Here is a 22,915-nt window from a genome sequence, read left to right on the forward strand (position 1 = left end):
GATCATTGTCAAGTGCGCATGCGCAGTGCGAGCACGTCTAACTTGAAGCGCTAACACCGACTACGCTGCACCGCAACGAGGAGGTTACAGTTATACAGACATAATGGGAAAGAAACAGAAAAATAAGGGAGATGACGGGTAAGTTAGGACACGGGTGAATGCATAACACGGATTCCGTTAACAGCAAAGTGACTGTGCTGTTTATAGTCTTGACAGGTTAATGTTTGAGGAGATACACTATTAGCCACCTGGCTAACTTTAGCTTCTGATGGACATGAGTTCATGTGCCGCTGTAACTAGGCCTGTTTTCCTCATTACGATTCTGACCTTTTAACTACAGCGATAACATAAGGACATCACTGACATTTAATAATGCAAGTCAAGACAACGGGCTGATTGGGTAAATTAGTGTGTTTGACACGTTAGCTGCTTTAAACGGAGAAACGAGCAGGTCTCGCCAGCCCCCCTGAATCGAGAGATCCAGCAGCTGTGAGGGTTAGATTAGTTGCACTTCACATCTGCTGTCATATCAGACGCTGTCCGAACACAGAAGACCTTAGCATTTAAGGGCAGTGACTTTTATGTATTACACGCGGTGTCTGATTTATCGCATGGTAACGTTAGTGCAGCCTCATCCGTTTCCATTGTGCTGCCCGCCGCATTGTCTTCAGTAACGCTCTTCGCTCTTCTATGGGATGCCATCGACTATTGGTCGTGTAGAAATTTGTGAAAAATTCTCCCTGGACTTTTGCAGTCTGTCATCAGCCGACTTGGGATGGGTAAACTTTCCCCCTGAGACGGGCGAAAATCTCATCTAAATGTTGGGGGGACATAACATTTCTCACGAGAAAGTTTTGAAGGGGACACCAATAAAATAGGCAAAATTGTACTTAAGGATATGTGTACAGAGAGGAAAGCCTTACTATTGCATGGAGACCGTTCCATTATCATCCTTCTCAAAGTTACTTTCTGTTCAATGAAAAAGCTGACTAAATTGACCAAAACATTCTTCAAAACATTTTTTTTTGCAATGTTTTTGAAGTTGTTTACACAATCAAGCCACCAAAATACAATGGAATTTGAACTTAACTTCAACTTTTATTTATTTATATAGCACATTTAATAGCAATGTTGTTGCTTCACAGTTATAATTAAAACATGCATATATAAAAACATTTGCCATGCCTAGCAAAATGAAGGCATACATACTCCTAGACATACACCCCCACACAACTGTATAGTGAGATCGTTATAGACGTGAAAGTAAAGGGGGGGGAAAAAAAACAAAAAAATAATAATTTATTTCATCAATGACTGATTTGTTCAAAAAGTGGATTCACTCAGTTAGGAAACTCCTCCTCAGTGTGTTTCTCAAAATTAGTGCTGTTACTAATTGTTAGTTTTCGTTGGTGAAATAGAGCTAAAACACGCAATATGGTGCCTAAAATGCACTTAATATAAACTTCTTGTTTATTCAATTTTTAGAAAAATCTAAATCACATTTGTTATGCTAATATCTGGAGAACAACTGCACTCTATGATGTTATATTAGATTAACTATATTAAATATAATAAACCGACCAGTGGTGGCTCGTGGATTTTAAAATAGAGGAGGCAAACTAATTGTATTGGTCTGGGGATCCCTGCCGATTGTTATTATTATTATTTGCTTAACCACTTTAAAATGCCTTTTTGGTGGCTTTTAGTCAGAAACCGTAAATAAAATATATTCAATATCGATACTCATTATAAATACTTGGTAAATTATCAGCCCAGCCGCTCCGGGAGACGTTCAAACCATAAGACTGTATAAAAACAGGTTCAAACTAATAGCACGTAATTTACGTCTCTATGATGGTTGGTTGATATAGCAGAAGGGAGGCTAGCCTCCTCTATGATGTTACTTTTCTCAGCACTCCTCAGCGCTGAAAGTGAACACTCGATGCTGATTGGTTCCCCTGGCCTCCCCCTCCCCTTCCCCTTCTCTTTCACTTAGCGGTGTAATTAGGCTACAACAGCAGATTCGCCACATTCGTGATAGAAAAGCGGAGCTTTCATGTAATGGTATTACCACTGTGAAATTACAAACAAAATTATATACATTCTGAGACATGAACTGAAATGAATAGTGAATTTTATTAAAATTAAATCTTCCTCATTTTCAACTCAAAATTTTGGGGAAAACTGTGCCTCACCCGACGAGCCACCACTGAAACCGACTAAATCATAGTGAACGCGGGAAAATCTAAATGCGCACCCGCAAAAGACTTGTATATGGGTGTGTGTAAGATGTTATTAAACAAGCTAGGTAAACGCCTGTATAAAACAAGGGTAAACGTTAAAATCGCTAACAGCGCAGACTACATCGGTGACAAAAGTAAATTGGTACACAATAATATTATTGTTTTACTACTTACACAATTAGTTTAACTATATATCATTATATTATTTAAAGTACACATATTTCAATTATATTTTAGGGGGAGACAACCCTCAGATAGGGGGGGTCCGGACACCCCTGACCCAACCTTTAACTTATATTGACTTAAAGTGTAACTAAACCACTGCTCAGAGCCTGACTCCACCCACTGACAATATTTGAAAAATGCTGAAAAGTGGGCAGATCACAGCGGAGATAGAGGGGACGAACCTAGGGCGGGGCTGAGCGAGTGCAGCGTGATCCTGAGACTCGCAGTGACGAATTGATTGACAGCTGCTGTCAGAGACGCTAAAATGGAGAGTGACTGTAATGACGCAAGTAGCCTTGCAACAGAGCGATCATTTGAAGTAGAGGAGTTTTCTCCCCCACTTTCACCTGAAGTGGAGGGTGTCGAGGTGTCTGTTCATATCAATTCGAGCCGCTGGCTCAAACTGCGGTCTTAACTCCCGCACCGCGTCGCTTTTCAGCGCGAGCTGTGTGGAGAAGCCCATTTCCACCTCCATTGCGTTGGAGAAGCAATCCCGTGTAAAACGCAGTTTGCACACTCGAGCTCTAGGCGGGAACTTGCGGTCTTCCAGGCCAAATGCATGCAACCACTGGCGCTTAATTTTAAAGTCTGCTGGTAAACTATGCAGTCCAGCAGTGCTGTCGCAACCAGCAACACACCTCCGTACCATCCTGACCACAGTACTAAATACAGATAAATCTATGCTAACTTGAAGATCTAAATAACTATATAATTGCTATGCTAAATAGATGCTATAATAGTCTATCCTGGTCGTTACCAATACTCGCAATTCCAGCTCCTGACTCACTACAGTGATTTTGATGGTTTTATACTGCCAAGGGCATGGTAGCTTGTACCAAGGGGCGTGGTGAGCTGGAAACTGCTTACGTCACCTGCCACTGCTTACGTCACTTGCCACCGCAACATCCAATAGGAAAAATCAACTGCAGTAGCCACCGTTCAACCTGAAGAGGGCAGCACTCACACGTTTTTACACCATATATTGTAGAATTAAAACACTTTATACTCAAATGTCAAAAAAGTTACTTGAATCAATGAACAGCACTAATAAAGCCCCATTCTTATAGATCATTAACTAAAAAAAGTTGGTTTAGGGTTTAGTTACTCTTTAAGGACAATATAACGTTGCAATACAATCAATAATCTAGCTACAATTCCTTGTGCTCAAGCAGTTTGCCGTGACTTGCTTGGAATGCTACAAAGTCGTGAGTCGTGGTTTGAACCATCCTGGAACGCAGCACAAGTCTGAGGAGGGCCGGGTGAAAAAAAAAAAAACCTCTCCAATATTTTGAATTTGGACTGCAATACCTAGTTCAACCACTCTGTGTCAATCCTACATACAGCACCTCTAAGTCTTGTCTCTCTATTTCTCTCTATTTCTATATATATAGGTTTGTAAATGTATTATCCATATACTGTATATACACGGCGATGAATATGCACGATATTGTTATCGTGGGCACTTCTAAATACCGTGAATAATTATATATTACAAATTATTACGAATTTGGAATGCATTATAAGAATACTATTCCCATCAATACCGCTGTATGCTGCTTGAAAGACGCCTGTGCGCTCTGTTGTAAGCACTGATCTATAATATAGAACTGGATTGCTCATGACGTCATGAAAGTGAAGCCGCCGCGCTGTCATATTGCTAATCCCTAATGTGCATAAACGTTCTATTGAATTAATAGGAAATTGTATGATTTTAATGAGAAAAGAAAACATCACCTAACAAGTCAGCGTTTATAAATCTGAAATATCTCTCAACATCTCTCTACAATGCAAACACCCTTACTTACTTACTTACGCCTACCGCCCAACTTTGGGCATAGGCCACGAACAAGGGCTCTCCAGTCGTCCCGGTCCTGGGCCAACTTCTCTAACTGTCCCCATGTGTGGCCAGACCTCTTCACATCTGCATCCAGATCGTGGCGCCAGCTGTTCCTTGGCCTGCCTCTCTTCCTTTTCCCTTGTGGGTTCCAAAAGAGGGCGTGTCTTGCTGTGCTTGATGCAGGCTTGCGAAGGGTATGGCCAACCCATCTCCAGCGTCTTTGGAGGATCTCTTCCTCAGTAGGCTGCTGTCCTGTTCGCTGCCACAGCTCCAGGTTACTGATGGTGTTCGGCCAGCGTACCCTTAGGATTCGTCTGAGACAGGTGTTAATAAAGGACTGGATTTTCTTCATGGTAGTGACTGTTGTTCTCCAGGTCTCTGCACCGTACAGTAGAACAGGCTTTAGCATGGCGTTAAAGATCCTGATCTTGGTGTTCCTAGGCAGCTCAGAGGATCCCCAGACTTTCTTCAGCTGGTGGAAAGCTGCCCTTGCCTTTCCAATCCGCACCTTCACATCCGCCTCTGTCCCCCCCAACTTGTCGACTATGCTGCCAAGATAGGTGAAGCTTTCCACTTCCTCTAGTGCTTCTCCTTCTAGCCTGATGGGGGCCGTGTTGTTGTTGTTGACTTTGAGAATCTTGCTCTTCCCTTTGTGTATAATGAGTCCAAGGCTTGCTGAATGAGTTGCAATGATATTGGTCTTCTCCTGCATTTGTTGCTGGGTGTGGGAAAGAAGTGCCAGGTCATCAGCAAAGTCGAGGTCATCCAATTGTGTCCAAGGTGTCCATTGGATGCCATTCCTCTTCTGGGTAGTTGATGTCTTCATTACCCAATCTATTGCCAACAGGAAAAGGAAGGGTGACAATAGGCATCCTTGTCTCACCCCTGTTCGCACTTGGAAGGCATCTGTAAGCTGCTGGCCATGTACCACTCTGCAGGTCATTCCCTCATATGAGTTCCTGATGATGTTAGTGATCTTTGCTGGTACACCGTAGTGTCTCAACAGACTCCAGGTGGTTTGCCTATCCACGCTGTCAAATGCCTTCTCATAGTCAATAAAATTGGCATAGAGAGGTGAGTTCCACTCCAAAGACTGTTCCAGGATAATCCGCAGAGTTGTTATCTGGTCAATGCAGGATCTACTCTTTCTGAAGCCAGCTTGTTGGTCTCTGAGATGTGGGTCGACCGCGTCTTTTATCCTGTTTAGGAGGACTCTATTGAATATCTTGCCTGGGGTTGACAGCAGTGTTATCCCCCTGTAGTTGGAGCAGGAACTAAGATCACCCTTCTTGGGGAGCTTGATGAGATAGCCCTCCTTCCACTCTGTTGGAATGTCTTCCTCCTCGCAGATGTTTTGGAATAGATGATAGAGCATTTCCACAGTGGTCACTTCGTCCACTTTTAAAACTTCTGCAGGAATGGTGTCTGGCCCGGCTGACTTCCCGTTTCTCAATTGCTTGATGGCCTTATACATTTCTTCCTTCGATGGAACACCACAAACGATAGGAAGGTCACAGCTGGCTGGCTGGATATTTACTGGGTTTAATGGAGAATGTCTGTTCAAGAGATCCTCAAAATGCTCTGCCCATCTATGCTTTTGCTGTTCTATCCCTGGAATAGCTTTTCCTTCTCTGTCCCTGACTGGCCTCTCTGGTAGGCTGTATTTACCTGAGAGCTTTTTGATGTTTGTATAAAGCTCTCTCATGTTACCATTTTGAGCCGCATCTTCTGCCTCTGCTGCCAGTTCCTCCATGTAATTTCTCTTGTCTGCCCTTATACTCCGCTTTACTATTCTGTTTGCTTCTGTATACTGCTCTTGGGCCTTGGCTTTTCTAGCACGTGTGCGGCTGCTGTTTATTTCTGCCTTCTTCTTTTTCCTCTCCTGGATCTTTTCTAAGGTTCCCACTGAGATCCATTTTTTTGCCCCCGCTTCCTGTTACCTAGCACTTCCTTACATGTGGATGTTATTGCCTCTTTAATGCTCTGCCATTTTTCATCCATGGTCTTTCCGTCGATCCGCTGCTGTGGAATCTGGGCCTTTTTGGAGAGTGTGCTTCGAAACATTTCTAGCCTGGCTGTTTCTTTCAGAGCACTGATGTTGTACCTCTGGCGTTGACTGGATTGCCCTGTCCAGTTCCGCCTCAGCTTGAGCTTCATGCGAGTGCCCAGGAGATGGTGGTCGGATGCAACATCCGCTCCCCTTCTGACCCGTACATCTTCAAGTGATCTTCTGAACTTTTCCCCGATGCATACATGGTCGATCTGGTTTTCCGTCATCAGGTCTGGTGACACCCAGGTAGCCTTATGTATTCGTTTGTGTTGGAAGAAGCTCCCGCCTATGACTAGGTTGGTAGTGGCACATAGGTTGGCAAATCTCTCCCCATTCTCATTCATCTCCCCCAAACCTTGTTTTCCCATTATTTCCTCATACCCCTGGTTGTTACTGCCGATCTTGGCATTGAAGTCACCCATGGTGACGATGATGTTTCGTCTTGGACATGCCTGGATGATGGTCAGCAGCCTGTTATAGAAATCTTCTTTGACGTCTTCTTCGCTATCATTGGTTGGGGCATAGCATTGGATGATATCCATGTTGATCCTCCTGTTCGTTGTGCGAAAGCAGGCAGTGAGGATCCGTGGGCCATGTGCCTCCCATCCATTGAGAGCTCTCTGCGCCATCTTTGTCAACATCAGGGCCACTCCCTGGCTGTGGGATGCGTTTGCTTCCTCGTGGCCTGAGAACAGCAGCAGCTCCCCTGTGGCTAGCTTCTTCTGACCAGCACCTATCCATCTAGACTCACTGATTCCCAGAAGATCTAGATTGTAGCGTCTCATCTCGGCTGCCACTTGAGCTGTTTTGCCGGTTTCAAACATGGTTCTGACATTCCATGTTCCGATATTAGTGGTGGTCCTGGTGGAGATGATGGTTGTCAGCCTAGTAGCTTCCAAGGGGCTTTCCCTACTAGGCGTCATACTTTCTCCAGCTGTGGGTCCATCCTCTCCCAGGGCCTTAGTTACTTTTGAATTACTTGTTCGCGAATCTGTAACGTTATTTCTTTTTCCGGGGTGGGGTTGTTGGCCCCACGCCCAACCCCCAACCTGGAGGACCAGGTGTTGCTCTTCGTCTGTCCTCTACCATGAGTCCTGCCCGGCTTGGTTAAACCTGCCAGGGGCCTTGCCCCCGCCGGTATAGCCCTCAGGGTCACGGAGGCACGCAAGCCTCCCCACCACGGCAAGGTAGCAACACATTGGGGGGGCAAACACCCTAGTAGGCATGTAAACGGTTATTTTTTTACATGTCGGGAATTTCCCCTACTTATTAAAAAGCTATGTTCATTACAGTAGTGAACATAATGAACATGATAAACATCAGACGGACGTGACCTCAACATATAAAACAAACGACAAAGTATATACAGTACGGATTTAAAGACATAAAGCTTTATTTTTCAAGATAGTAAGCTAAGCTTGATCAATATTCACAACATAATTATATTATTCATTGTAATAGTATATTCAAATCCATTTCTGATACTAATATGTTCGTTTAATAATTCTTGAATAATTATGTTCATAAAGAATTAGACAATATTTTGTGTTGGATTAGTTATGTGTTGTCAGAGTACAGCAGACACACCCACCTAAACGATTTAAATATATCGCTTATCCTGCCCCAAAAGACCGTAAACACTGCAGATAACATCTAAAGTAAACATTAATTTACATACACATGACATAAAAACGAGTCCCGTTGGACTGATTTGCTTCAAATGGGGTGATTTTAGGAGAGCGGTTTGAATGTGATCTTTGCTGGTAGGGATTAGTACTTGTTCAGTTGATGGCTAACAAGGACTTTTAAAGACTATTACTGCCCTTCGGAAAAAAAGGCTTTGCATTGTGTCAAAGAAACATGGTGTGCTAAAACATCTTTTCAGCTTTATTTAACTTCTCTCCATCTATTAACTGGTGGTTTCATCACCTGCTCTGTGCTTGCTGAGGGCAGCAGCTTTATGTGTGAGGGCTCTGCCCTGTGATGACGGTAATTTTCCCTTTCTGATGCAACAAGCATGCAAGGAGGGCTTTAGGCTCCACTATATAAGCAGCACAAGTTCAATTCCTCATCGTTACTGTGTTTGACATGATAGGTAAGGTATTTGAGTTTAGGTTTTTAATATGCTCAGTTTTTGTGTATATAATATTGTAAATATTGCTATGTGCTTTCATTAGTTATCTAGAGTGGTCTTTAGGGATGTTTTATGCATCTGTACTGCTGGTGTAATGTTTATTGTTTAGTTTGACATAAAACATGTATCATCTTACACCACTAGTGTAAAATAGAAGAACTTTTAGTGAAAATCAAAAGTCTGTAATGGACATACTGTTGTTTCTAAATCTCTGGTAACAGGTGTTTGTTTTCCTGGCCGATTGCTTAGTTGGTGGTCTGCATTTTCTCAGGTTAATTTTTTTTTATTGCACTGTACATGTATGTTAACTGTTTTCTCAGTCATATGCTGTAAAGAACTTATGGCCCAGTTTATAAGTATAGCTCAATATATTTTTTTAAATGTACAGTAGTGAAAAATGTAATCTGTTATTTTCTGCTTTTCATAGTGCCAAGGACGAGGGAGTTGACATTGACGCGCTTGCAGCTGAAATTGAAGGAGCAGGAGCTGGCAAGGAGCAGAGCAAATCAAAGAGCAAGAAAAAGAAAGAAAAGAAGGATGACTTTGAGTAGGTCTTCACCTCTTCCCACTAATACTGATACAGTTAATAATAACATAATAACAAAAATACAGGAAATAAAAGGTAATATTGTTATCACCATGTGTAATATACTGTAATATATTTTCAAATAATTTATTCCTGTGAATTTTCAGCATCATTACTCCAGTCTTCATTCCAAATCATTCTAATATGCTGATTTGCTGATCAAGACACTTTTTTTAATGATTATTATTATCAGCATTTTTTTAATATAATTTATTTTGTAACATTATAAATGTATTTTCTGTCACCTTTTGATCAATTTAATGTCATTGCAAACTAATCGTATTAATAAAAAAAAAATCTTATTGGCCCCAATCTTTTGAACATTAGTGTGAGTGTTTGGGAATAAATGAACTCTTACTTGCAGTGAGGATGACATTCAGAAAGAACTGGAGGCACTGTCATTAGAAAACCAAGGAGGCAAATTTAAAGAGGAAGAAAAGGTATTCAGTAACACAAAGTGATAAGCACATTGTCTTTTGTTTTCCCCTCTCTTCTAATAGTGCCAGTATTACAAGAGTCACGTGTCATTGACAGCACTTTCTCCACATGTTTTTCCATCTTAGAAATCCGATTCAGTAGCGGACACTGAACCTGAGCCCACTCTGAGTAAAGCAGACAAGAAGAAGGCCAAGAAGGGTAAAAAGGCAAATCTGGGAGATGAGGAAGGTAATGAAGATCAGGGTCAAAACAACATGGAAAACGAGAACAGGACGAAAGACACAAAGACGCTGGCGGCTCCCGCTCCTGATGGTCCTGCTTCAGACTCTGAGGACGAGGGCTCGCAGTCACGGCAGAAACCTAAGGCTAAAAAGAAAGGTGACCAAAAGGGTGTGTCTGACTCGGAGGACGATGAAGATGGTGGTGCAAAGAAGGGTGGAGGAGCGGCGGACAATGATGAATCAGATGATGATTCTCAAGCCACACGCAAGAAAAAAGGTAAAACCAAACCCAAACCAGCCAGTGAGGAAGATGAAGCAGAAGAATCGGCCTTCAAGATAAAGACAGCCGCGCAGAAGAAAGCAGAGAAAAAAGAGAGGGAGAGGAAGAAGAAAGAAGAGGAGAAGGCCAAGCTGAGGGCCAAGAAGGAGAAAGAAGAGGAGGCCTTAAAGAAGGAACCAGAGAAACCTGCTATCACACCTTCAACAGAGAGCAAGAAAACAGAGGCAGAGGCTTCAGTAGAGCAGGATGGAGCTGATGTCCAGGGAGAAGGTGAGATTGTCCTTAGAACATTGTCCCCTCAGGGGTGTTTATGCATGAATACACTACCATTTAAAGGGGTCATATGATGCTTTTTTTAAAGATCATTATTTTGTGTATTTGGTGTAACAGAATATGTTGACATGCTTTAATGTAAAAAAAAAAAAAAAACACATTCTTTTTCAAATACTATACATTATTGTAGTTCCTCTATGCCCCTCGTCTCTCAAATGTGTCGTTTTCTACAAAGTCCCTCCTTCTGACAAGAGCAGTCTGTTCTGATTGGCCAACTGACCCAGTGCATTGTGATTGGCTGAACACCACAAGCACTCGTCAGAAATGTAATGCCCCTTTCCATAATTGTGAGCTTCATCTTTCAAAATAAATTTAAAGACAGTTAATAATGTCCTTAGTTTTACCATCAGTTCAAGTCTGAAAGGGGAACAGAGTCGCGTGACAGACAGTGATGAATCTCATATGTGTTTGCAGTACACAAGCCACGGACCGTTAAGACAGCTGACTCCACTGAGATGTGACCCTCTCTCTCTCTCTCTCTCTCTCTCTCTCTCTCTCTCTCTCTCACACACACACACACACACACACACACTCACACACACACTCACACAACATGCAAAACTATGCATTTGAACATTCAATAGCAAATACTTAATCTAATAACAAAGCGTACTTACACTAGCTGATACAGAAGAGCCAGATTGTCGTAGCAAAGTCAGAATGATCTCAGAATGATCCTAGGTTCACGAAACGGTCATCCATAAAATGTGATGCTGTTCTGTTGTAAGTAATCTTAAAGATTCCTAAATGCATCTAGTTTCAGAAGGCCAAATAAAGTGCTTTTGCTTTTGCCTAGAAACACACAGCATCTAGCTGACTTGGCTGCTTCAACATTAACTGTGTTACTGAAGCCACGGCTTCTTTCTTTTGGGCAGCATTTGGGCAGCATTACCAATTATTTCCACATAGTGACGTAGACATGTGGGGCGTGTTTAAACGAGCTGTTTTAGGGGGCCTATTTTATATAATAAAATATAATGAAAAATATAAATAAATAACTATGATTACAGTGCAGCATTACCAATCCCAGCTTGTAGGCCTGCTTATATTTAAAAAAATATATATAACTTTTCCAAAGTGTAAAGTGCAGCATCAACAGTTTCAGTTTTTAGACCTCCTCAGATTTTGCTATTGTGTTGGACCGATCGGAATTAAGAGCAAAGGTCTGTTTAAATGTCGACGGGAGCTGCGTTTGCATTTACAATAACTTTTTTCCTAGTTGTAGTGATGTTCACACTCGCGTGATGCCTTTTGAAAACCTTAGGCCGGTGACACACTGGCATATTGCACCTGTCAAACATAGTCTATTTTGCCGTCAATACTGTTGACGGTGTCCTTTATCAGTAGGCTTTATTTTTATGCTCAACATGAATTATAGATATTGTTGTCGTAAAGACAAGATCCTGGTGTGTCGGCGGTCTCCCTCTATGTCACCTACAGTATCAGCAGTGCGCCAGTGCCGCGTCAGGCACGATTCTGGTGTGTAAAGACACAGAATACGCAAAGCAACTGACACACAGCAGAAACGCCACGCAGCCAGTGTGTCACCGGCCTTAGAATCAGCTGCAGGGCGGGATTTGCGCTGAACGCGGAGACTTCCGCCACTTAATATGTTCGTTTGGAAACACGAAAATTTACCTATGTTCCGCAAACAAAATATTGCATTCGGTCATTCGGTACACACGTGCACCGTACCGAAAGCCCTGTACCGAAACGGTCCGGTACGAATACACGTACCGTTACACCCCTAATATATATATATATACATACATGTATACATATATATATATATATATATATATATATATATATATATGCATGCATACATATGTATAATATAACTTGATATACATGTCTTTTCTAGAATGAAGGAAAGCCTTTATTCAAACCCGCAGACATGATTTTGTATATATTTATAATTTTTTCTCACAAAAAAAAAAGAAGGGAAAAAAGTAATAATTCGGCATGATTGTTTGAATCAGAACTGTTTCATGGAAATGATTCAAACTTTTCGATTCTAATGCCATTTTTACTCCTGAAGTCTTAATGCTCTAATAGTCGTAAGGCAAGGGGTGATCAAAATATTAGTCAAACACACTCTATAAGAAACTAAGTTGATTGAAGCAGAATGATTGTGAATATTGAATATATCATGAAGTCATAAGCATTCATGTTCCTCTTTCCTCTGCTTTTCTACAGAGGAGGCTGATGGTGATAAAAAAAAAAAGGACAAGAAGAAGAAGAAAGGCGAAAAGGAGGAGAAGAAAAAGGGTCCCAGCAAAGCAACAGTGAGAGCAATGCAAGAGGCCCTGGCCAAAATGAAGGAGGAGGAGGAACAAGCCAAAAAAGAAGAGGAGGAGAGACAGAGACGGCTGGAGGAGCTGGAGGCTCAGCGACTGGAGCAGGTCAGTAGAAAAACAGTCACTCAAGCTCATGGTGTCAAAAATCATTATAGTTCCTGCTTCTCTGAAACCTTCATCCACAGGAGCGTCTAGAGGCCGAGAGGAAAGAAAAGAAGAAACAAAAGGATAAGGAGAGAAAAGAGAGGCTAAAGAAGGAGGGGAAGCTCCTTACCAAGGCTCAGAAAGAGGCTCGAGCCAGAGCAGAAGCCACGCTGCGAGTGCTGCAGGCTCAGGGTGAGAACATGACTGATAGCAGTTATGATGAAAGAAATATTTATTTATTTGTTTGTTTGACCTTTCGGTGTATTTGGCTTCTTTTCAGGTGTTGAAGTGCCATCCAAAGATGCAATGCCAAAGAAGAAGCCTGTTTACTCTGATAAGAGAAAAAAGAAGCCAACAGCACATACTGCTGAAGGTTTGATCCCGACACCTATTTCTTGCTCTTTGTATTTACCTGTCGTAATCAAGGAGAGTTAAAGACGTCCTAACATTTTCTTTGCTTATATTAGAGACTTCAGAAGTGGCAACACCCACAACAGAGATGCCTCAGCCAGTCACCTCAGAGATGGAAGTGGAAAAACCCGAAGCGGAGCAAGGTAATTACTTCAGTTTCTCAAATTTAGGGCCCTTTGAAATGCGTATTATTTTTTTCTGGATTTCTATCTTGGTGTCTTAATTACATTTTAGCCATTAAGAAACTTTACAATGCTGTACAACAAAATGTTACTTTATAAAAACTTGTGTAAATATATTATTTTTTATATTGAAATGTATAAAATATTTATACATTAAAAAAAAGTTGCTTATTATTGTTACTATTACTACTATTTGAAATACATGTAACTGAACAGTAGTTATATATACGTTTTATCATAATTTCAAGTTAGAAGACTTTTATTTTGGCGGTCCATTGTTAAAACCTTTAAAATGCTGATAGGCCTGTTTGTGGTTGTAGTCCAGTCTGTATTGTAATTTGATTTACAAATTCAAAAATGGTCATATTCTGTGACAGTCCACACAGTACAGTAAATTCAGTTTTTATGCCTGGATTCCACAATTCTGGCCACATTTTCTGCATCGTTAATTAAGTGAAAATACTTTTATAGACTTGATCAATGATAAGGATTTGTCTATTCATCATTCATGGCTGTAAACAAGGATAGCTAACTCTAAATTCTACCATTTTCATTGTAACAGTTAAGGAGCCGAAAGCAGAGGCTGCTGATCTGGACGATTGGGAGGCCATGGCAAGCGATGAGGAGAAAGGTGGGTGTAAACATGCTTTCCCACGGATGCAAGTCTTTTTTAAATCTTAAGTCATTCGGTGGTAGTTTGTAGTGAGTGATTAATTTGACATTTGTGCTTTCACAGAAATGAAGAAGGTTCACATCGAGGTGAAGCCATCACAGAAACCTGCTGAAGACCAAGCGAACGGCAGTGAGGAAGAAGAGGATGACGAAGATGATGAAGATGAGGAGGACGACGAAGAGGATGAAGGAGAGGAGGAGAGTGAGGATGAGGAGGACAACAAAGACACCAGCAACAAGATGACCACAAATAAAGCAAGAAAAGAGCCGAGCTCTGAGTCGAGCAGCGAGAGTGATTCAGACGATGACCGAAGCAAAGAGGAGAAACTTTATGACAAGGCCAAGAGACGCATAGAGGTACACAATACAGTCTTTTGCACTACACAACGTGTACATATTTATGCACATTTTAATAAACAAAGTAGACTCAACTGCGTTTTTCTTTGTGTGCAGAAACGAAGACAGGAAAACCTGAAGAACATTAATTTTGACAAGCTCCGATCTCCTGTGGTGTGTGTGCTGGGTCATGTGGACACAGGGAAGACCAAAATCCTGGATAAGGTGCGTTTCAAAGTGCCTGATGTGGACTTAAACACCTGTGTGGTTTTTGTGTGTTTAATACGGTTTTCTTCTTCTCTGTCTGTCAGCTGAGACACACACATGTTCAGGATGGTGAGGCTGGTGGTATCACACAGCAGATCGGAGCTACTAATGTGCCCCTGGAAACAATATTAGAACAAACCAAGATGGTGAAAAATGTAAGAATCTTTCTGTAATCCACATCCTCTCATTCTGTTTTCCCCATGTGATTCTTTAAAAGTTATTAAGATGTGTTTGTACATTTACTTCAGTTTGACAAGGAGAATGTGAAGATTCCTGGCATGCTCATTATTGACACACCTGGACACGAGTCCTTCAGGTACACACTGTACTTATCATTTTTGTGTCAATAAATAGTAATAGATTTTATACACCACCATTTATGTTACAGTAAATACATTTGCAAAATGATACAAAACTTTTCAATTTTAAATAAATGCTGCTCTTTAGAGTTTTTTTTTTTTTTTTGAGATTTAAAAAAAAAAATATCACAGCTTCTACAAAAATATTAAGCAGCACCACAGTTTTTTACATTGATAGTAGTTTTAAAATATATTTAAATAGAGAAGTTATTTTAAATTTAAACCTCTGTTTTACTGTATTTTTTTATCAAATAATTTGCAGCCTTGAAAAACTCCAGACTTTTAAATTGGTTGTGTGTGTGTGTGTATTAGTCTTATTAATGGTTTTGTTTTTATATGAAAATTAGTATTGAATATTGTCTTGTTGTTATCGGATTTATAAAATATGTAGATATTGTAAAAAAACAACAACAAGGTGTCAGTCCACCATGGCTTTTAAACGTTGTTTTTATAGTGTTTGTGTGTTTTAATGGCACTCTTCTTTTCCCTTCAGTAATCTGAGGAACAGGGGTAGTTCTCTGTGTGACATCTCCATCCTGGTGGTGGATATCATGCACGGTTTAGAGCCACAGACGATTGAGTCCATCAACCTGCTGAAGGAGAAGAAATGCCCCTTCATAGTGGCTCTCAACAAGGTGCCAGATACTGACTTCAGAATGTTTATACCGATGACTGCAGCAAGTATTTGAATGCTTATGTGCTTCTTTCTCAGATTGACCGTCTGTATGACTGGAAGAAGAGTCCAGACACAGACGTGGTGGCCACACTGAAGAAGCAGAAGAAAAACACCAAGGATGAGTTTGATGAGAGGGCTAAAGCTGTCATCGTAGAGTTTGCGCAGCAGGTCTGTTGTCATCGTCTTGTATAGTACAGTCACTTTTACTATTGAGCTGCAAAAGTCACCCTGTTGAGTTTTACAAGTGCCATCTTGTGTGTCTTGCAATCCTCAGGGTCTTAACGCTGCCCTGTTCTACGAGAACAAAGACCCTCGTACGTTTGTGTCCCTGGTTCCCACATCGGCCCACTCGGGTGACGGGATGGGGAACCTCATCGCCCTGCTGGTGGAGCTCACGCAGACCATGCTGGCCCGCCGACTGGCTCATTGTGATGAACTACGGGCACAGGTTATGGAGGTAAGAGAACAAGCTTAAATGAGTTCCTGCTAACAGATCATAGCAGTCTAACTAGGGATGTCCCGATCAGGTTTTTTTGTCCTCGAGTCCGAGTCCGAGTCATTTGATTTTGAGTATCTGCCGATACCGAGTCCCGATCCGATACTTCTATAATACATAAAAAAATAATAAAGAAGAGCGAAAAAACAGATCCAGGGTGTTCAATAAATTACATTTTTAAATATATTCAAATATAAAACAGCTATTTTAAATAGGCTAGTAAAAATATTTCAAAATCTTACTGTTTTGCTGTACTTTGGATCAAATAAATGCAGGCTTGGTGAATAGAAGGGACTTCTTAAAAAAAAAAAAAAAAAAAAAAAAAAAACCTTAACAAGCTTACTGTTCAAAAACTTCAGACTGGTAGTATAGGCAACTTTATTTTTTCTCTAATTTCTTGCTTTTAATTGGCTTAGAAATATATAAATGCTGGAAAATAACAAATAATAATGATTTGTTTATATACTACAAACACTGTTTATCTCATAATAATGCTGAATAGTTTCTATACTGTAATAAATGCTATGTCAATCAGCACTGCATTGTTCATACTTTATTTATCACCTTCTGGAGATGACTTGAAGAACAATTTATTGTCGTGATCGTATATTAATGTCTTCGTGTTTGCATAAGTTTCTGTTTTCCTGTGAGCACCACAGCATAGCTGGACGCTTTTGTCCATATTAGGAATTTCCTGATATCAGCGCGAGAGCGCGCTCCGGCTTCGAGTATGAATGAAACACACACTGCATGAGAGTTTAGCGCTCTGTGATGTTCATCTCGCTGTATCCTGAGTCCGAATGAAATATCAGGTCATGCGCAAACTATCATGTCTCTTTGAGTTTGAATCTATATTTATTCACACCAGCTCTTGAAAACCAAGAGCTGGTCATGCCGCACGCGTTGCTGTTTCTGTGTGGAGTCAAAAGGGTCTAACTCTGTGCCACCGCATAACAAAAGATGTGTTAAAAATTAATGAGAATATATATATATATATCCGAGTCCTGATCGGGAGGTAACGTCCGATTCCGATCGAGTCTGAAACCACGCGATCGGGCCCGATTTCCGATCACGTGATCGGATCTGGACATCCCTAAGTCTAACACTTCGTTTTTTCTTCCCATGGAGCCCAGCTGCAATATAACCTCTGCTGTCCATGTTCTGTATCTTAGGTAAAAGCTCTACCTGGCATGGGTACGACGATAGACGTGATCCTGATCAACGGTTGTCTGCGGGAGGGCGAGACTATTATCGTCCCTGGTGTAGATGGACCAATCGTCACTCAGATCAGAGGGTTGCTCCTCCCACCACCTCTGAAAGAGCTCAGAGTGAAGGTCTCATGCACATTTATATGTTTAGTTCGCTGTGAACTCTGAGCTTGTTTGTAACTCACTTGTTATATTTTTCTTCTCGCTGGATACAGAATCCGTATGAGAAGCACAAAGAAGTGTCGACGGCTCAGGGGGTTAAGATCCTGGGGAAAGATCTGGAGAAGACGCTGGCAGGTCTGCCTCTCCTCGTCGCTCACAAAGAGGATGAAATTCCAGTCCTGAAGGTAACTTTGTCGCTTTACAAACCGATCAGTCATGTACTTCTCTCTGTCTCTAAGAACCCACTCTACTTTTCTTTATCTTTCCTCTCTTTTCTTAATCAAGTCAGAATTAACAGTTAATCTTATTGCTACCTTTCCTGCATCCTGCTGTTGGTTGTTTCTAGGACGAGTTGATCCGGGAGCTCAAACAGACTCTGAATGCCATAAAGCTGGAGGAGAAGGGTGTGTATGTGCAGGCCTCCACACTCGGCTCTCTGGAAGCTCTGCTGGAGTTCCTGCGTACATCCAAAGTGCCTGTAAGCTTTCAAACACTCACATATACATTCTGACCAAAAATTATTCAGACACCAGGTATCATTTTTTATATATTTTTTTTTACTAGTGGCTGCAGGACACTACAGTTCATTTATGTACGTGAGGAGAACAAAATAAAGTAAACCGTGAAAGTGGACTACCTATAATATTGATAAATTTGGGACCAAAAATGATTCGGACACTTTGACCTGACCATGTTTTGCTGAAGTGTTTTCTGACGTTATCAAGATGAATTTGTTCTGGCACAGTTTAACTCTTGAGTTCTTGTCATATTTTATCACCGTTTTCTAAACTATTGCAAATAAACTTTGATTACGTGTGAAAGGTGTCTGAATAAGTTTTGACTGTACTTCCATAAAACCCATTTTTTTAAATCTGTTCTTGAACAGTATATCTCCATGGCTGATATATCAGCCAGTATTTGGTGTTTTTTTTATTATTATTATCAGCAGTGGCTGATCACTTTTTCTGTTTGGCTGATGCCAGAAATGGGACTTTTATTTTGAAAGCACTGAGAATGCCGCCATCTTCAGTTTGCTCATCAGTCTCAGTTTAACATTTTCTAATATATTATTACAGTGCTTACATCCTTTTTTTTAATATTTCTTTAGGTAATTAAAGAATATTAAGTCATTTCTTTATTTTTGATACAATTTCATAATAGGATTACAGAATCAAGAAATACAAAATTCGAATATTTTTTTCATAATTCATTTTATTTATTTCAAATTTAATACACATTATGTAAAATAAATTTCATCACGCATGTTTTACTGTCTTTTATACAGTTTGCTATTTTTTCTGTTTATACAAACACGACCAAATTGGACAATCACAAATCACCCGTAGCACAGTTTCATATTTGAGTTTATGCATTTTGCATAAAAATACGTAGTGCATAAACTATTTTCAAATTAGTCCATTTTTTTTATTTGATTTGATATTTTGAAGTTCAGATGAAATGCAAATATACTTCAAATCAGCCTTTCTTTTGTCTTGGCTGCCATGTTGAAGTATTGTTTTTTGGGGTGTTCTTTTTCCACATGGAGCTAGTCACAATGTAGTTAAGATAAGGAAAGATTCTCTCTCTGTCCCTCAGTATGCTGGCATCAACATTGGTCCTGTCCACAAGAAAGACGTCATGAAAGCCTCCACTATGTTGGAGCATGATCCACAGTATGTATTCTGATTGATACATAATATATCTCCTCTTGTGAGATTGTTGTCCTAATCTTTCGTTCTCTCTTCCTGTAGGTATGCAGTGATCCTGGCGTTCGATGTGAAAATAGAGCGAGATTCTCAGGAGATGGCCGACAGTCTCGGTGTGCGCATTTTCAGTGCTGAGATCATCTACCATCTGTTTGATGCCTTCACCAAATACAGAGAAGACTACAAGAAACAAAAACAGGATGAATTCAAGTGTGTTATCTACTGCCCTCATCCTCCCCTTCTGATTATTGACACATACACTACTGTCCACTTTCTAGTTAATACTAAACTTTGATTCATCAAGGAATTATACAAAAGTGTCGAAAAATTTCTATGTCGAACAAATGCTGTTATTTTAAACTTTCTATTCAGCAAAGAATTCTGAAAAAACATATCACACTTAAATTTTTTTAATTTAAGCAGCACAGCTGTTTTCTACATTGATAATAATAAGAAATGAAGACTGGGGTAATTGCTAATTCAACTTTGCATCACAGGAATCAGTTACACTTTAAAATGCATTAAAGTATGTAAATAAATTATAATACATATAATACAATGTTGTTTTGCAACATTTTGGATCAAATAAATGAAGCCTTGGTGAGCATAAGAGACTTCTTTTGAAAACATAGTTAAATCTGAAAAACAATTTACCACTAACTCACCTGAGCCAAAACATGTCACATCACAATCAAGACTAAATTCTTCAAGATAGTGATCACAGTGGTTTCTTTGAAAAAAAAAAAAACAGGTCGGTTCTTCTGAATGTTTGTAGTCTGAATATCTGAAGGTTTTTCTCTTTTTCAGACACATAGCTGTGTTCCCCTGTAAGCTGAGGATATTGCCCCAGTTCATCTTCAACTCCAGAGATCCCATAGTCATGGGCGTCACTGTGGATGCTGGAGTGCTGAGAACAGGCACTCCTGTGTGTGTGCCCAGCAAAGGGGTGAGTGCACACTTTAGGCTCAACAGTGAAAGAAGCAGAGAAGCTCCTTTCCTCCATTGTCAGCTTTTACATTTTAGCAGTTTATTTTAAGGTGAAATTTTTGTTTGCATTCATTTGTGCCACACACTCTCTCTCTCTCTCTCTCTCTCTCTCTCAGTTTGTGGATATTGGCATTGTGACTGGTATTGAAATAAATCACAAGTCCGTAGAAAGTGCTAAGAAAGGGCAAGAGATCTGTGTGAAAATAGAGCCAATTCCTGGAGAAGCACCCAAGATGTACGGCAGACACTTTGAGGCTGTAGACATCATTGTTAGCAAGGTATGCTCTCTCACTGCATCCTGAAATAAAGCCTCTGGAGCACACATTATGCCCAGAAATGGTGTTCTTTTCGTTTCAATTATAATAAAATTGTATAATAAATGTATATTTTAATTTGTAGAATTTCATAATTAATTTTTTATTTGATGCATTCTAATAACTTTCAAACAATAATAACTTGAACTTTTGCCCTGGCACCTAACTAATATACTAAAATGACAAACTAAAAATAAAAGGAAAAAGCTAAATGGAAAATATTTTAATACGAGTGTCGCTGCACTCTTGCATTTCTTCCTTTATCTCTTGCAGATCACCCGTCAGTCAATCGACGCTCTGAAGAACTGGTTCAGAGACGAGATGCAGAAATCGGACTGGCAATTAATCATGGAACTGAAGAAAACCTTTGAAATCATCTGAACACACTAGAGACTGTGACTGACTGATCGTAGATCTAAACGACCCCCGTGCACACATACAAACGCTACACGCTGTTCACTCCTGAAGGTCACCTGTGATTGTGGAGACATCGGTGTTGCTCATACATTTAAGGACATTTGTACTCAGACACAGCCTTGCACAGTCCCGTATTGAGGACTAGTTTCTCGTGTGCATGGGTAAACACTTACACCACTCCCCTTATCTTCTCCAACGCTTTTTGGGTGGTGGGGAGCGTTGGGGACACATTCAAAACAAAAAAGTGGGGAAAAAAGCAAGGAAAAAAGTTTTTCTATGAGAAACTGAAATTTTTACCACTGTTTTAAACAGTGACAAATGTTAGAAAATGTTAGACAACCTTTACAATTATTCCAAACGTGCCTGTTCTCTCTGATCAATCCAGTTTATTTTTCTTTTATCTCATGGTATTCTCAAAGTATGGCTGGAGTAAACTTGAGCTGCTGATTTTGACCCGAGATCGGACCTGGTTTAAATCAAAAGTTGTAAAGTGAAGTCAGTGTGGCTTTCGTGAATGACTGCTGCAGATTTAGCTAGGATTTTAGATATCAAAAAAACATTGATCTTATCAGTATTTTCATTTGCCCTGCTTTTTTCTTTCCTTTGTGGAGTGCAGTTCTTAAAATGGTCCTTTTTAAAGCTATATTCTCCCAGCCAGAACCGGACTCTTTCTTCCTCTCCCCCTCGAGTTTCCTTTGTGCCCACTGACACCTTCACCAGGAGTGAGTGAACTTGTGTGAAAGGCCCGTCCCTTCCTCATGTTGAATATGAAATATCAAAAGAAATTGACACATGAAAATCAACAATAAAGAGATGGCCTATTTATAGATGTTGTTCGTTCTTACGTTGTGGTGATAAATACGCAGGTGAATCTCACAAAAGTTCAAGAAATGAAGAAAAAGACACCATTTATGACCGCCACAAAGATATTGTGATATTTTTTTGCTCCAAAATATCAAAAGCCAGCTATAATGTGGGAAAACTCGTCCTCATAACTGATGTGTAAAAAGAAAATATATATCTATATGCACATTATGGTATACATCATGGTAGTGTTAGGTGTAGTCAATTTATGCTGGTTTTAATTATTAAAAAATTGTGTTGATTGGATGTTTTTCAGTACTTCATTACAGCACATAGAATGTATATTAATAGGCTACTACATACATGTATTGCTATATTACAATAATGGCAATGTGAGCGAGAATGCACTTAATTAGAAAATCCTAAAGGTCCTTAAATGTGTTTTTCTCCTTTTGTTAAATATAATGAATTCCAGTCAGTGACCAAACCTTGTCCAGCCAAAAAAAAAAGAGAGAGTAAATGACTTTTATTTGTTTGAATATTATTAATGTATATATGATGTCTCCTGGTTAAGGAGTAGAGAGTTAAATTCACTTTTTAATTCATCCGTGGGGGGGTTTTTTAGGAGCTGACGTGTATAATAAAAATCCAGCAGGGGGCGCTCGGGTACTTTGAAGTTCAATGGAATATGATTTTGGCTTCAGCGCCTTTTTGAATAAATTCAGACGTGTAGACTTTAATGGATACGTGTGGTCTGTAGATCATACAATTTGACTTTTGCGCAATATTTTATATATATATATATATATATATATATAAGTTTGTTTTTCTCCACCTGTGGACATGTGGTGTTAAATATATAAGATTTCCTAATAACACACGACCAAATGTTGACTTTCATATCTAGTGCTGCTAAATGACTAGAATATCAATGCGTTTGTTTCTGAAGTCTTTAAAGTATTCAGTGAGCCCAAGATGCATGAATTGGGTGTCATGTGGCGGAAAACAATTGCAGATTGTTGATTTTGGTTTAACACTGGCTGACATCCTGCCAGATGAAAGAAGAGGAGAGAAACCGGACCTGCCAGATAACCCTAAACAAATCGTCATCCCTCACATCCAGGGAA

The 22,915-nt window shown here is 40.1% G+C and overlaps 1 protein-coding gene across 1 annotated transcript; it reads left to right on the forward strand.

The window, feature by feature from the left end:
• Positions 1-21,811, forward strand: LOC132142653 (eukaryotic translation initiation factor 5B-like). The gene is made up of 24 exons (XM_059552686.1): positions 1-138; positions 8,917-9,036; positions 9,440-9,515; positions 9,639-10,284; positions 12,547-12,752; positions 12,833-12,983; positions 13,072-13,164; positions 13,259-13,345; positions 13,947-14,015; positions 14,121-14,413; positions 14,510-14,617; positions 14,704-14,814; positions 14,908-14,975; positions 15,512-15,653; positions 15,731-15,862; positions 15,969-16,151; positions 17,363-17,524; positions 17,614-17,745; positions 17,907-18,038; positions 19,157-19,233; positions 19,312-19,476; positions 20,074-20,212; positions 20,370-20,531; positions 20,841-21,811. Exons 1-24 carry the CDS (start codon positions 104-106, stop codon positions 20,946-20,948), a joined length of 3,597 nt encoding a protein of 1,198 aa, XP_059408669.1. The 5' UTR covers positions 1-103; the 3' UTR covers positions 20,949-21,811.
• The last annotated feature ends 1,104 nt before the right edge of the window (positions 21,812-22,915 follow it).

The sequence above is a fragment of the Carassius carassius genome, chromosome 6, assembly GCF_963082965.1.
Source record: "Carassius carassius chromosome 6, fCarCar2.1, whole genome shotgun sequence".
Classification (NCBI taxonomy): Eukaryota; Metazoa; Chordata; class Actinopteri; order Cypriniformes; family Cyprinidae; genus Carassius; species Carassius carassius.

Bases quoted from the DNA above. Each gene is read 5' to 3' on its own strand.
- LOC132142653 (XM_059552686.1), top strand. From the start codon at position 104: ATGGGAAAGAAACAGAAAAATAAGGGAGATGACGG. The intron at 10,285-12,546 runs GTGAGATTGTCC...GCTTTTCTACAG, and splicing joins AGCTGATGTCCAGGGAGAAG to AGGAGGCTGATGGTGATAAA. The intron at 16,152-17,362 runs GTAAGAGAACAA...TCTGTATCTTAG, and splicing joins TACGGGCACAGGTTATGGAG to GTAAAAGCTCTACCTGGCAT.